The sequence below is a fragment of the Harpia harpyja genome, chromosome 6 (genome assembly GCF_026419915.1).
Source record: "Harpia harpyja isolate bHarHar1 chromosome 6, bHarHar1 primary haplotype, whole genome shotgun sequence".
Taxonomy (NCBI): domain Eukaryota; kingdom Metazoa; phylum Chordata; class Aves; order Accipitriformes; family Accipitridae; genus Harpia; species Harpia harpyja.
In genome coordinates, this window is record NC_068945.1 from 921,679 (window position 1) to 937,148 (window position 15,470).

The window sequence follows — 15,470 nt, forward strand, 5'->3', positions numbered from 1 at the left end:
AGTAAAGTGGATACCCTATAGGCTGGGATTAGACTATTTGCGTGTGCTTATGAGCATGTTATTGCGATAGGTATGAGTTCAGAGAGTGCCAGCTGTTCCGCATTATTTCCCAATGCACATATCTTTAAGCTTGTGCAAATAGGAGGTAGCTTAGCCATATCATGTAAAACCTCTAATCCCACCAGGAATTACCAAGGCTGATGTGCTTATTTTTCCTCGTGGTCACCTATTCTTCTGACCATATTCTAAAAAATGGGACACTGTGGGATTCCTGAGAGAAGTAAAAGGCACAAGGTCCAAAGTCAAAGTTGATGCCCACAGAGAGCTGATGCATAGAAGCGAGGACAGACATTCTAGTTTGGTATCCATGGCAGCAGCAATATGGGCCTTGGGGATCAAAGGAAGAGTCGCAGAAGGTGCAGTCTATAGAGAGGCCTGAGGATGACAACCTCTATTTTAAAAATGAAACAGTAATTTTCAATGCCTTTTTTTCTGAGGTTCTTGACTTGAAATCCCACAAGGATCCAATCTTCTGAAATGTCTGAGAAATTTTCTCCTAAAAAGCCTGAAGTGTATCTGGCCGATCACCTAAAAACCTTGTATCACTTGCCACTCCCAGGAATCATGGTTAAAATGTTCTATCTGCTTGGGTCAGCTTCTTCATAGAGGGTCTACGCACTCAGTGTATCTCAATCTGTTTCCATTTGCAAAGTTTTGCATTTTTTTCCAGCGGAGATACCAAAATAGTAAATTAAAACCTACTGAAAGTAATCCTATCTTTCCCTTAGTTACTTTTGACATGACTCTGAGCAACATGCATACTACTGCTCTGGGATATCGCAGAGCAATCCAACCCAGATGATAGCTTTATTTATGTGCAGCAAGCAAAGAGAAGCTCCTTATTAGCTTAAAAGAAAAGCTGCTCTCACTAGTCATCACTGTACCTTTGACTGAGAGTAAGGCTAAGGGACCATTTTCCATATGCTACTTTCCAAACCAAACTATGAATATAAAGCACCGTATCAGCAGAATGTTAACAAAATTTAATGTGCTGTACACCAAATTACTCTGGCATCAAGCAGCAATGGTATGAACCAGTATTAAAAGTAAGAGTACAACCACTCAACTACATAAATTATCTTGAAGATATGACACAGAAGTAAATGGCCATTTCAGGTGCTGCAATTATCAAGGGAAATGTAATCAGAAGAAAAGGGAATAAGACAAGCAGGTCTCTGCCCTTTCTGCCTTTGCCAGACATCCTCTTCAAAAAACACACTGCTGCTTGTAAATCTTGTGACTGACATTTATGCTGACATTTGCTGGGACCACAGCACTCCGACTGCAGTGGAGGTGATGACTGCCAGCAACTTACTTCATTTGAGTTTATTCTTTCACACCATTTGCATGTATGTTTCTTCCCTTTTTTTGAGAGAACACTGGAAAATGCTAATGGCTCATTATGGCTAATGGCTCATAATGCTTATGTTCCTCAAAAACTGTGTCTAATGTGGAGGAAGCTGAACTGACCTCTTCGCACATGTTAAAAAAATCTTCATGTTGCTAGAGAAAGGTGAGCTGGAAGAAGCTCTTTTTGTATGTCCCAAGACCCGCTCTGTGTTCCAATACAATACTTATTGACACTAACGCCATATAATATAGAGCAGGCACCAATATTCCTTTCACTGTGTGGAGTACCACAGGTATCACACTAAAGGACGCTGCTAATGGGAGATACACAGAAAGTAGACTGCAGATCTCAGATAGGAGTAGTCAGGCAGCTATGAACAGATTTGCCTCTATAAGCAACCTCTAGAGGTTTAAAACTCTGGAGATCACTTAAATTCCTTCTAATTTAAAATGCTGATGTATGTGAATGAATTCAACAGGGAACATAATTCCAGCTTTATAGCACAGTATCTTAGTGATTCTAATGCAATACGTTCCTCAAAGTTATGCAGAAGCTAAATATCTAAATTCTGTGGCTGTGCACCTTTCAACCTGGAACTTGCATTACCTTTCAGCATGCTATTTTGGTGGTGTCTTCTCTAGTGCTTCTTATGCATTTATGAAAAAAGTCATGTATACCTTTGGTAAAATGATGGTCTCGCTTAAACAGAAACCTAAGAATTTTCTGTGGCAATCTAACCAAGGAAAACTTTGTAATTGGGTGACTACTTTCAAGGAGGACCATTTTTACCTAAGGAAGAAAACCAGAACAGGGCCCAAACCAAAAAATAAAAAAGTTCATTCACATGAATTAATTTGTGCTTGTTTTGCATTTGCCTTTTCGGTGAGACAAATGTTAGTTCAGAAGACCTGCTCCAAACCTATAGACTTGATTCTAAAGGCATTGAGACACTTACATGATGTGAAAAGTATGGTCGCATGTGCCACTAAAGTTCTATCTGCCTTGGTCTAAACTTGACTGATGCATATATTTTACAGAGGTTGTCTTGCACAGAGATATATTTTACTGTCAAACTTCTATAGGCATGTCAAGTTGATCAGGGGTATTAACTAAACAAAACATGAGTTCATCATAGGTAATTACTCCTCCTGCAAAAATCTCCCCATTTAGGCAATCAGTGAAAAAAATGTAACACTGAAACTTATCCAATCAATCACAGTCAAACAAAGGTAGTATCATAACTCAAGCAAGCTAATAGTTGATATACCAGATTAACAACTGCATCTTACCAATAATAAACAATAAAAATAACCTGCAACTCCTTCTGGTGTTCCTTTCTTAAAAAAAGGGGAAACATTTTCAGTTTCATATGAATTGATCAGGACTGACAAGATGCAATTCTAAAAGCTTTAGTAAATTTAATCCAATTTAGAGAAAAAACCTAAAACAAGTTTTAAGTAATTTCGACTAATGGAATGATGGAGGAAATCATAACTGTTCACAGATATTGTGTAGCCAGGAAATGAAGCCAAATTGGCCAGCTAAACTGTTCATTGTGAGCTTTTCACTTAGTGTTAGTGTGTTCTGAATGAAAAGAGAGAAAAGCCTTCAACATCTGAGTCATATTTTTGTACCAAACTGATGTCAAGCATTAAACATTTAAGTTAATGAAACTTTTCAGTTCATATTTAACAAAACGTGACATATCTTACTTCATTGAAACTCATTCTGTAACAAACTCTTTCCTCACAGAAACAATTCCATTTTCAAAATTTAATTTACTTTCAGGATTTCACTTTTTTGTATCCAAACCCAATTTAAAATGCATTTTCCTGCTGTAATAGGCTGCAATTAAGAAAGATAAAAAAAGAGCAATTACTATGTCAACCTAATAAAGCCAATGCAAAAATTCCCTTTTATTTCAATAAACTTTGATTCAGTCCTTTGCCTGAAATTGTTCATTAGTCTCTATGCTCCTGCTCTTCTTCTCTAGATTGCTTAATGATAAAGAAGGTTACAGAGTTGAGTTACTGGACAAACCATTCAACGCTAAGGCATTTCTGATGCTCCCACTGCAGCACAGTCAAGTATTTAAGCATGTAAGTGCCACATTTCTTTGCTGCATCTGAATGCAAAAGGATGAGGGCCTGTTTCAAGGAAGTAGAGAGCACACCACATTGCTGGGTAACCATGACAATGAGACAGCAGGAAGAAGAAATGTTTGCCTTAACAGCATCCAGTCACATAACCCCAGCGTAACACTGCTCTAGTTAAACAATATGCCAGAGGGCTAAGAAGGGCTTACTTAGTGTTGCACAGTAAATAAAATGCCCCATCTCTAGGTGAAGATGTGCAGGGACCTTTCTGTCTCCTAAATACATGTCCACGAGATCACCTGGGGCTGGCAAAGATCTATTCGTGCACATGAATTAATACTGCTGTATTTAGCCACAGCTGGTGGCAGATTATTAATGTAACATCATATTGCTACTAAAACCACTGACATGCTAGCCCAGCTAACTACCTGCCCAAAATCCCACTGTCAAGCTCGCCTATGAAAGTGATGCAGAATAGAAAGTTAGCTGAACAAAAAACCACACATCTTGCTATTACAAAACATCTATGGGGCACTGCAAAGTTAGGTGGCACTTTATAGATGTTTACGGAAAAGCCATATTTGAGATGTGGCTTTTGCTCCATAACCATTAGGAATCCAGTTATGCTTCTCTTCTCCTGCTTAAAAATTATATTTTCTCTGCCATTTGACTCTAGGAGTTCAGCAAGTGCTGCACCCTGCACAGTTCCTCTATGTCGATGTGTACCGTGCTGGGAGGCTGCATTATTCTGGGGCACAAGAGTGCCTTGGGGGCACAGTTTCTTTGTTAAATCCTTGAGGCAGAGACAGAGCACATCAGACACATGGTCCTACATTTTACACCATGCCAAAAGCCTGTGGCCCTTCCTCTTGCTCTAATTCACTTCTTAGAGAACCCACAAAGAAAGCCCCTGTCTCTCTCGGATGTCTTTTGCGGTCATTCCCAGTCCTTCTCTACTCTAAGTCCTGGAAGAAGAATGCTCCCTTGCTCAGCTTGTCTCCCATCCTTCTGTAGCTGCCCTCGGGCAGACAAGCCCTTTATTGTTTGATCCAGTTTGGCAGCTGGATTTAAACAATCTTCAGAAATCTGTGCTACGTCTAATCTAGTCTGACTTCACTCCTCTTGAACCTCGCAAGTTTTTTGCAAACGAGTCTCCTGCTATATCAGCTACATAAGTTGTATTTAATATAATTAAAATGCTAAGCTGATGAATCTTCTCACTGAGGGCAGATTACAGCTGGATGCATGAAAAGGGTACTCAGCAGGAAGGATGCACAGAAACCAACAAGCAAGGGAGCTAGGGACCACAGAACCTCCGATATGCATAATATAGGGGATATTAAAAAGTGGGTAGGAGGCAATGAGCAATAAGCATCCTGGGCCACTAGGTCTTTTAATCCTCCGGCTCCCTTTCTGTCTGCATTAGCTGACTTCTGTGGGATGACTTGGTCGGCATTTAAGGAAATGAACTACACTGTTTTGTCATATGTGGCACAATAATTGACAGCATCAAATGAACTCAGCATCAAGCTGGGATCACCCAGTTACAATGGTAGGAGAAATTAAATAGCATTAATTAGAGGGAGAATATGGAACTCTTTCTGCCTGGGATGTGTCTCTTCTCTTAGCTGACAAAAGCCTCCATGGTTTGGCTTATTAAGAGCCAAGTTGATAGGAAAGCTGAAGGGAAAAAAGGAGCATTCTCCATCGTGCGCCAACGCAGCTGAGGGAAGACTTGAGTTTGAGACTGACTTTTAAAGAACATCAAAATGTTAATGAATTTTTATCCCAGCCACGATCAATACACCTGAAGGTCTCTCTAACTAGACCACAGACAGCACTTTTGCTCTTATTTCACGGCGAGATCAGGTAAATAATATATGTAAGGGAGAAAGAATCAGAGACAAAAAAAGATTTTTTCATCTTCCAGAAACCAAAACAATCTTCTGCTACAGTAGTCTTCCTACTGGCTATGCAGCTACCTGTACACATTCCAGTTAGAACTTTCTGCACAACAACTTTTTTTTCCTATTTTATTGACATTTGATGTAAGCCAGACTGCACTGTGCATTAACAAAAGGAGCTTGATTCTTTGAGGTACAATGAAGTCTCATTTCCCACTGAGCCTGTGAAAGAGGTCGACGTTCAAAACTACTGAAGGTAGGTCCCTTGTATTACTTGGAAATTGCTTTCCTGCACCCTCCATTCTCTGACATGTTGGAAGGGGCCAGGAGAAATACCAGAGTTTCAGTCCTGACTCAGTTCTGTACTCTGTGATTTGAATCCATCCCAGCTTTTATGATAGAACTATAAAGTATGAAATATGATATTGCAAACAAAGTGTAGAACAATTAGTTACACTTAATAGAGTTTATTTGCCATCTTTTGGCAAATAAAGCATGTTTGCATATACTCTTTCTTAAAAAATTGCCTTTCCTTTTGTATGTATACTTGCCTTTTTCCTCCTATACTAAACAGTTAATGAAATTCCAAACTACTAAACAAAAACCTGTGAACATTTTGGACAGTAAACTCTTTTTCCCATTATATGTCTATACAATGCCTAAAACAGACTAGTCCTGATTTTTGAACAGAACCATCTAGGAATTTTTGTTATTAAAAAAAATATAAATTATTTTATTAATTTAAAAATAAAAATGTTCTTTAATTTACCTGATTCCCTTGTAAAAAATAAGGAAGAATAAAAGTGCACTATTGAGGAAATCACCTACAAGTGAGCTAGAATTACAGATTGATAAATTACACAATGTCCACCTTGGAGTACTCAAAAGTTCAGGTGTTTCTTTGTGTCTTATTTAAGCCTCTTGAATCTAAGCAACTGCATAATTTCAAATAATAGCTGCACTATGTAAAATGTCTTAGACAGGAAGATGCCAAAATGGACTGAAAAATCGTAGACTTTCCAATAAAAACATTCTTTTTGGTCAACATTATTTGCTAAATTCAACCCAAACATATTAATAATTTTGCTCAACCCACAATTGCATTTTTCTGTTAATATATTAATTTTCCCTCCAATTTCTCTCAGCCTCTCTTACATGCCCTGTCTCTCTACTTTCCTTTGATAGATAATGGCATATCTTTCTCCTACAGTGAGAAATATAACCTCTCTTGAAATGATGCTTATATGAAAAACCTCACTTGGAGATGCTGTGACACTTGATGGACTTGAAAACTCTGCCCAGGAAAGACAGGATGTGACAGCTGCATGATCCCTGAAGGTGCTTTAAAGGGCATCCAATAGATAATCCATTGCTCTTACCACGTGAATGTAATGTTACAGCTAGAGGGAACAATGAACTGTACAAACGAGAAATTGTGGGCCAGTCAAATCAAGGAGAGTAAAGAGAAAAAAATCAAAGGAGAAAACTTGATGTGATCACTTTTTTCTTTTGTTTCCTATAGAACTCAGAGGAATGAATATGTGCACACTGGATTTCCCCACCCCAGCCTTTTCCAGGCTTTAGCTATAAGCAAGAGGAGCCGAGAAGGCATCAATGTCACTCCACCAAAATGCTCACTTTTGCACTCAGAAGATGTAAATCTTAGAGAGCGGTCTTGACTAAGGGCTGCCTGCGAAAGCTACGGAAGAAGCTTCACTGGTCAGTTTAGCTGCAGTATCCTTTGTGCACAGATTTAAATGGGAAGTTACTTTAGCTTCAGGGAAGCAGAATCTAGCCAGAAATCTCACACTGCAATACATTAGATAAATATTATTAATTACAGTTAAATTAAATGCAAAACATATTTTACCATTTTATGATGAAGAGTATTTCCTAAAATGTCAATAAAGGTTAAAAAGAAATGGCCTGGTTGGTTTGCTAAACCATGTGAGTTAAATTCTAGTTGCTGCTTATTTTAAGAAAATAAGAAAGAATCTGCAGCATCATAAAAATACAGATTCTGTTTCTTGTATTTTCTTCTCATAAAAAAGGGGAAAAGAAAAAAAAAGTGAAACAGTTTAGAGCTAGGGTATTTGGTTTGAGGATCAGTTGAATATTTCATTTTGTCTGCAGCATTAATTATAGACTTGATGATTATATAAATATTGTTTCATATTAGTTCTATGGCCAAACTTCTAAATTTAGAATTAATCTTTTTCTTCATGATGCAGTTTCAATAATAAACATTATGATCAAGTCTAGGTGTATGTTACAGTATTAAAATGCCTTCTTTTTAAGCACTTGGTGGAATCACTGTTACTGCTCTGCTATGGCTTAGCTAGTCTGCCTGTAAAAATGAAGATTTATTTTTATGTGGCTTGAACTAAAACAACTGATTTTTGATGTGTGCTCACCCTTAACTATTAACATTGTGTGCAATGGCAGTTTAAATGTTTTATTTTCAAATAAACAGGCAAATGGACTGTTATTTCTATAAATACTAACAGGATCATGCCCAAGCACTGGGATTTTTCAGCCTGGAGCGAGGGGAAACCACACATTTTCTGTTTATTTTTGTGGGTTTTACTATTTTAAGTAACATCAAGCCCTGGACTGAAGTTATTCTGACATTTCTGGTTACTTTGAAGGAAAAAGGTCCCAATAGTTTCTTAGCAAGTTAGGTCAACTTACTCTAAGTCACTGAGTGATAAAAAAGTATTCTCTGTGACAACAATATATGCAGTGTCCTCCTGGATGGTCAAAAGAAATACATAGGAAGACGGGCATATGGTTGATGGAGGGCCTGGTCCTACTAACATGTATCCAAATCTACTCATGTGCATAGTGCCATTAAATGCGATTCTGCAGGGATATTTGAGAACTGTCCCTGTCTCCTTAACTGAGAACAGATGTTGACAGTGGTATCAGATGCTCCTTTCTGTTCTCTCTTCCCTGACCTCAGTTTTAACACACTCATGAAGGACAAAATGCCAAGGTTCTTGTGCTGCGTTTGGAACAGTAAAATCTGAGCATCAGCTATACAGTTTAGACCTGTGCACTAGTAAATGTTGTTTTGGTTTTCCTTTGTAGCTGGCTACTTGTGTTTTGAAGGGGCAGAAATTGACAATTATCTGGGGGTTTTTGAGCAATACCTCTGCATCTTTTGCTTGGCAATAACCAGTTGATTATCTGCAGGTAACAAAGTACCAGTTGAGAATTTTAACTCGCTTTTTGAATAGACAAATACAGACACCATTAGATGACTGAAGTTTTACAAGGGTATCAGACTATCCTTTCAAACTGAAAGCTTTTTTGCAGCCCAGGGTTGCTCCTCTAAATCTCTGGTCAGTTTGAAACAGTTTGACCTCTGTATCTCATTTCTTTGCAGTGATAAAACCCTCTAATAAATAGACAGAAAAATGATTGAAATAGGTAAATACAGAAAAATTAGGGAAGGAGAAAGCTAATGAACTCAATTGCAATCTCTATGCCAGTATTGCCTTAACTTAAAAGTATTGATTAAATAACTGAGTATTTACATCTTGTACTGGAACCGCTGAAGGCAAATGATGCATTGCAAAGCAAACAGAAGCTGACCTTTGCACGTTTTCCCATCAGGCTGCAGGGTAAATCCAACTGGGCAACTGCATCGTACCCCTGTCGCGGTATCCTTGCAAGTCCGATCACAGCCTCCATTATTGACAGCACATGTTTCTGCAGAATGAAAGAGAAAGAGAGAGAGAGAGAGAGAGAGGGAGAAAGGGAGTGTAATGAAATGGTCTGGGGGAGGGGAGAGGCACCGACTCTTTGGGGCAATATTACAACATTATGAAAGCAATCTAAGTTTAAGCAAGCCAACGGAAGCAAGCTCTCAAGGTCATCAGGGCCCATGTACTGGTTTTGACTGGTAAATCATTTCCACAAGTCATGATTTCTTTCTCCCCCCCCAAACTGGGTGTTTTTATTTATTATATTTAGTTAGTGCTTTTGAACTGCCTTAGACAATAGGATGGGTTATTACATACGAAACAAGTTTAAAAAGAAAAAAAAGTGACTGCCTTTAAAAGCGGAACCAAACATTCAGTCTGTTTCGTATCAGTTAATGTCTAGCCGAGGCTTTCTAAGGTTCATTTTTTTAAATGATGTTGTAGGCATAATGAACTTTAAAAAGCAGTAGAAAGCAAAGCAGAGTGCTAGACTTGGAACTGAGAATTTAAAATCCTTAGTTAAGAAAGAGTTAATGGAAAATGAACTACATATATCACTTTGACAAGAATCTACATGCCCAATCTGTTCTTACTGAACTACAAGCAAAAGGCATCTGGGTTTTGTCCACTTAAAGCTTTTTGCAAATTGAAAGGAGTTTAGAGTGGGTGGGAGGGCATAATTGAGGTCACTGAACCCATTCCAAGCTGTGTCATTGAAATTTCCCAGTGCTTGTAGTATGTAGAAGGGTGGCTGGGCAAACACAGGCAAGAGAAAGCTGCAATACTTCTGAGCTTTTACAACAGTGGGCAATGACTATTAGGTACCACTACATTAAAAAAAAATCTTCAACTTCATTACAGAAAAAGCAAAAACCCCTCCCTCATTGCCATTATTTTCTGCTACTCATGTGTGCACATGCGCACACCGTACACATACATACACACACATACCCACACACACATCCATAAAATAGATAAAAGGCAAGTGAAATGATTAACTTTGCTTTGATCCAGAGAATAGAGTGGATGTAAGGATGTCAATTTAGCATGTCAGTTTGAACTATGCATTTATCTGAAAAGTATTTACTTCAGAGAGCAAGTCCTTTTAATAGTATCTTTTTCAGTTGCTCTGGCTTTGATTAAATTAAAATACCCCCTTGCCCCCCAAGACTGCCATTATTCTACTCAGCTCACCTCATTCTGGCTTTCCCTAAAGAGGCTTTGTCATTACTTACTCAGATTTACAGACTCCTATTGCTGAATATTCACAGCCTGTGTCACAATTGTACCCTGCGGACAGGGTCTGACAATAAGCTATAGGATATGCTAATAGGGAATTGCCTTAGAACAGTACAGTGATCAAAAATTATTTACACAGAACAGAAAAGGCTTTATCTTTCAATTGACTAGTACTAAAAGATTTTTATTTTAAAGTAGCCTCTGCTAATGCCCTCAAGGTAAACTTAGACTGGCCCTTTGGACGCAATTCACTGCTTCAAAGTAAGAGAAAAAAAGTGTAACTGGTTTGTTTTTTTTTTTCTTTTGCACTGGCACAGACCTCTACATCAGTTGTGGAATAAGTTGCTGGCACTTACGAACAAACTGAAAGCAAGGGGTTGGGGCACACATGCATTAACAGCATGGGACAGAACTCTGCTGTCTATATACATTCACACATGCTCTACTAGATAGATTTTAATTTTTTTATGCCATGTGTGCTATGTGATAACATCATATAGAAAAAGTAATCAGTATACAAATGGATTTGCACATAACTGCCAGCAAGCACAGCTAACTAATGGACTGACATGTTTTCTGGAACAGCTTTCTGAAAATGGAGCTGAGTCTGCAACTCCTTAAAGTTTTCAGGTAAAGTTCTTGCTCACCTTAGGTATGACTTGCAGGATCTGAACCTAACTGCTGAAGTAATATAGTTCTGATTTTCATTTACTCCCCTAGGAAGGACTATTTTATACACTTAAAGGCTGCAACTGCTGCTTGAAGAATTCTTCTGTAAATGACAATGCTGGCATTTCCATTTGTATGTGAATGTGTGTGTGTGTCTTCATAGGCCAACATATCAAATGATTTTATGTTTCAGAGAAGGGAGAAAGTTTCAGGTAATTTAAAACTTTTTTACTTGGGCACAGTTTAATGGTAGGGTGATTTGCCAGGAGTACAGAGTTAAGGTTAAAAAACAGGAAAAAGTGCTGAAGATGTACATTTGGCATGGCACTGCAAAGAGCAGTAAATCTTATGTTAGCAGATTAACTTTGGCATATGAAGAGTCCTTTATTGCAGTTCATCAACATGAGATGAACATAAGCAGTAATATTTCTGCTTTCTGGATGACATCCAGTGAAAATGAATAGACACAACAATTTTTTTTTCCCATGGCATGGATGACTGGATCTATAGGGTAAGGGTCATTCAGTGAACAAGAGTTATTTCTATGCATAAATAGAGGGAATCAAGCCAGCTTTTCTTATTTTCACAGAGATTTAGTAAAACAAACCAAAAAGGATAAATACCCTTCGACTTTCCTGGTGATTCTGACTTTAATACATGATGAACTCTAACAGAATGAAGATCCAAGTGAGCAAGAAGACATCTGACAGTACCTCTAACATTTTGGATAATCGGAGAGATGTATTGATGAAATTCCTTAAACTCAAAGTCATGAGAAAACATTGGTAAAAGAAAGCGAACGTGAATAGCAGAATGTGGGAAAAAGGTATTACAGCTACATGAAATAGAATAGCTGAGGCCTATATACAACATAAACTGAAGCACATCACCAGCCGTATTCCTGTTAGAAATGACTTCAACTCATTCTTCACCTCACCACTATCAAACTTTAGTATATATTTGAAATGCAAATACAAGTTTTAGGTCTCAAATAAAAAGCAGAAGTGAATTACTTATTTCCAAGCTATCACACTGGAGAAGCTATATTTATATGGAATGGAGAGAAAGGATGTTCAAAATCTGGATCAGATTTTCATGGTGATATTGATCCTACAGACCATTTTCCACTGTTTTTTTTCTCTGTGAAAGGCAACCTCAGCATATTTATTACTCTTTTTGTTGTTGTTTCAGACTTTTTGGCACATTTCTGATGTTTTTTGTTGTGATGAGGGAGGAGAAAAAGAACTGAAAGACACAAATAAAGCAGTGTCATGTAACTGACATTTAGATTCCTTCTGAATTATGATAAAGCTCATCATGTGAAACTACTAGATTTTACTGTGAATTTAAAGTGATGTTTGCAGCCCCACTTACATCCTTATTGAATTCCCACCAGAAAACTCAGACAGAAACAGGGATCTAAAGAAAAGGACATCTGTTTACATAAGGCAGTCTGGGACAGCTTACATTGTGTTTTTCCACTGTAAACTCCTAATTCTGGAGCAATCTCTCAGGTATCTGGTCCCTGGATCTATAGACAAGAAGTGATCAAAATGATTACCAACATGCTATACCTATGGTTTACTCAATTAGGATACTTATTGTTTTAACAATAGTGCATTGCACCATGGAATATGCACTGCTTCTGGATATTAAAATATCCCATTAAAAAGTGCAAGCTTGAGCTGTTGGTTCTTCAGCACTGGATCAGGAATGTTGACTAAGTTACCAGGTGAAGTTACAGGGGTATTCAGTCTTTCATTATGGCACATCAGTGTCTGCAGGGGTTTAGCAGTGAAAGATCAGTTCTCCAGGTTCTAGTTCTGAAGTTTTTGAACTAAAGCGGAATCTCTACCAGGTGGCAATAGAGCCTGGTCACTTTCTTAAAAAGAAGACTGACACCAGACAGGAATTATTTGGCTTTGAATACTATTAAATGCCTGAAACTCTCAACACGGGTCATGGTTTGGGAATATTTCAGAAAACCTAAATTTCAGCCTCTTTTATGAAACAAGTAAACATAACCATTCAAAATGTAAGCTTCTATTCAAATCTGGTTTTTGCAACTGGCCAATTATTTCATAAAGCCACTGAAAAACTGCCTCAAAGACAGGTGTCTCCAAAATCTGCCTCCAATTTTTGTGACTACATTTTATCTCTACGATCAAAAGAACATGATGTGATTTTAAGGATATTGCTCAAAACCAGGCAAATCTTGGAATCTTTATTATTCACTTCGGCAGCCTGGGTCAATTTCAACTAAGATCCAAACCCATGTTTTAGGAACTGAGATATGCTGCAAAGCAGAAAAAACTTATACGGGTATATGGGACTAGAAAGGATACATCTGAAGATCATACAGTAATATATGTCTTAGTGAAGTCACTCTCTATAATCTTTGGTAAGTCACGAGAACAGGGTAGGGTTCCTGATGACTGGACGAGGTAAACATCAAGAAAGGCAGGAGGGGGAATCTGGGGAACTACTGGCCAGCCAGCCTCACATCAGACCTCTGCAAGTTTATGGAGCAAATCATCATGGAAGCCATTGGCAAGCACATGAAAGACAGGAAGATGATTGGGAATGGCCAGCATCGACTTACTGAGGGCAAATTGTGCCTGGTTAACCCAACTGCCTTCTACAATGACGTGACTTACACTGTGGATAAGGGGAGAGCTGTGGATGTTTTTCACCTTAAGTTTAGTAAGTGCTTTGACATGGTCTTCCACAGTATCCTTATGGCCACAGTGGTAAGAGATAGACTGGATAAGTGGATAATACGGGGAGTGGAAAATTGGCTGGACAGCTGGCCTCAAAAGGATTGAATGAGTAGTAGAGAGTCCAACTGGCGGTCTGTCACTAGAGCTATCCCTCAGCCTCAGCTAGTGATACTAGGGCCAATACTGCCTAATGTCTCTACTAACAACCTGGACTATGGGACAGGTGGCACTTTCCGCAAATTTGTGGATGATACCAAATTGGGGGAGTAGTCAATACACCGGAGAGCAGGGCTGCTATTCAGAGGCGCCTAAACAGGTTGGAAAAAATGGCCTGAAGGGAACATCATGAGCTTCAATGAAGGCAAATCCAAGTCCTGCGTATGGGATGGAATAATCCCATACAACAGAACAGGTTTAGAACTGACTGGCTAGAAAGCAGTTTTGGAGTAAAACCTGGGATCCCTGGTGGACAAGTTGAATGGAAGTCACCAGTGTTTCCGTAAGGCAAAGAAGGCCAACAACATCCTGGCTTATATTGGTAAAAGTACCAGCAGAAGATCAAGAGAAGTGACCCTACCCCTCTATTTGGTGCTTGGAGTAACAACATCTGGAGTGCTGTGTCCAGTTCTGGCACTCCAGTGCAAGAAAGACATGGACATACTAGAGCGAATTCAGTTGAGGTCTACCAAGATCATGTTTAGGGGGCTGGAGCTCATGATGACGCTGAGAAGCTGAGAGCTGTTCAGCCTTAACAAGAGAATGCTCAGAGGAGATTCTTATTTCTGTCTACAGCTAACTAATGGCACAGTATGAAGAAGATGGAACAAGACTTTTCTTGGAGGTGCACTGTGGAAGGACAAGAGGCAACAAACAGAAGCTAGAATATGGGAAATTCCAGCTTGATACAAGGTAAAAAATTTTCACCACGAGAGTGGTCAAACACAGGAAGGGGTTCCCAGGGAGGCTGTGAAATCTACATCCTTGGAGATACTCAAAACTCAACTGGACATGGCCCTGAGTGACGTGGTATAGTTGCCCTTTCTTTGAGCAGGAGGTTGGATTAGATGACCTCCAGAGGTCCCTTCCAACTTACATGAGTCTGTGATTCAATGAAACTGATTCACATATCTTACAGAGACTGAAGAATTTGAGTTTCACTTTTATTTCTGATAAAGAATACTGGGGGGGAAGAGGGAGAAGGGAAGTACCATGAACACGGCGTGTCAAATTCAAGGGCACAGTTCATGTCTACTCAGTATCCTATTCAAGCTCAAGATCTCTTTGGAATCTGACACATTTAGTATCGCCAATGATACTAAATTAGGAGGAGCTGTGGACTCCTGCATGGGTAGAGAGGCCTTACAGAGAAGTCTGAATAGACTAGAGAGCTGGGCAATCACCAACTGTATGAAATCTAACAAGAGCACATGCCGGATTCTGCACCTGGGATGGGATCACCCTGCTTATGCATACAAACTGGGGAGCAAGAGGATGGAAAGCAGCCCCGTGGAAAGAGATCTGGGGGTTTGGGTTGATGGCAAGTTGAATATGAGTCAACAGTGTGCGCTGGCAGCCAAAAGGGCCAATAGTGTCCTGGGGTGCATCAAGCACATCATAGCTAGTCGGTCGAGGGAGGTGATTGTCCCACTCTACATTGCACTGGTGCAGCCCCATCTTGAGTACTGTGTGCAGTTTTGGGTGCCTCAATATAAGAAGGACATCAA

The 15,470-nt window shown here is 39.1% G+C and overlaps 1 protein-coding gene across 4 annotated transcripts in view; it reads right to left on the bottom strand.

The window, feature by feature from the left end:
• Positions 1–15,470, bottom strand: part of SCUBE1 (signal peptide, CUB domain and EGF like domain containing 1) — a 217,630-nt gene that overhangs the window by 69,274 nt on the left and 132,886 nt on the right. For all 4 annotated transcript variants that reach the window (XM_052790181.1, XM_052790180.1, XM_052790179.1 and 1 more), the window contains one exon: positions 9,009–9,125. In XM_052790181.1, the coding sequence (XP_052646141.1) occupies positions 9,009–9,125 (117 nt within the window). The remainder of the gene's footprint in view (positions 1–9,008; positions 9,126–15,470) is intronic.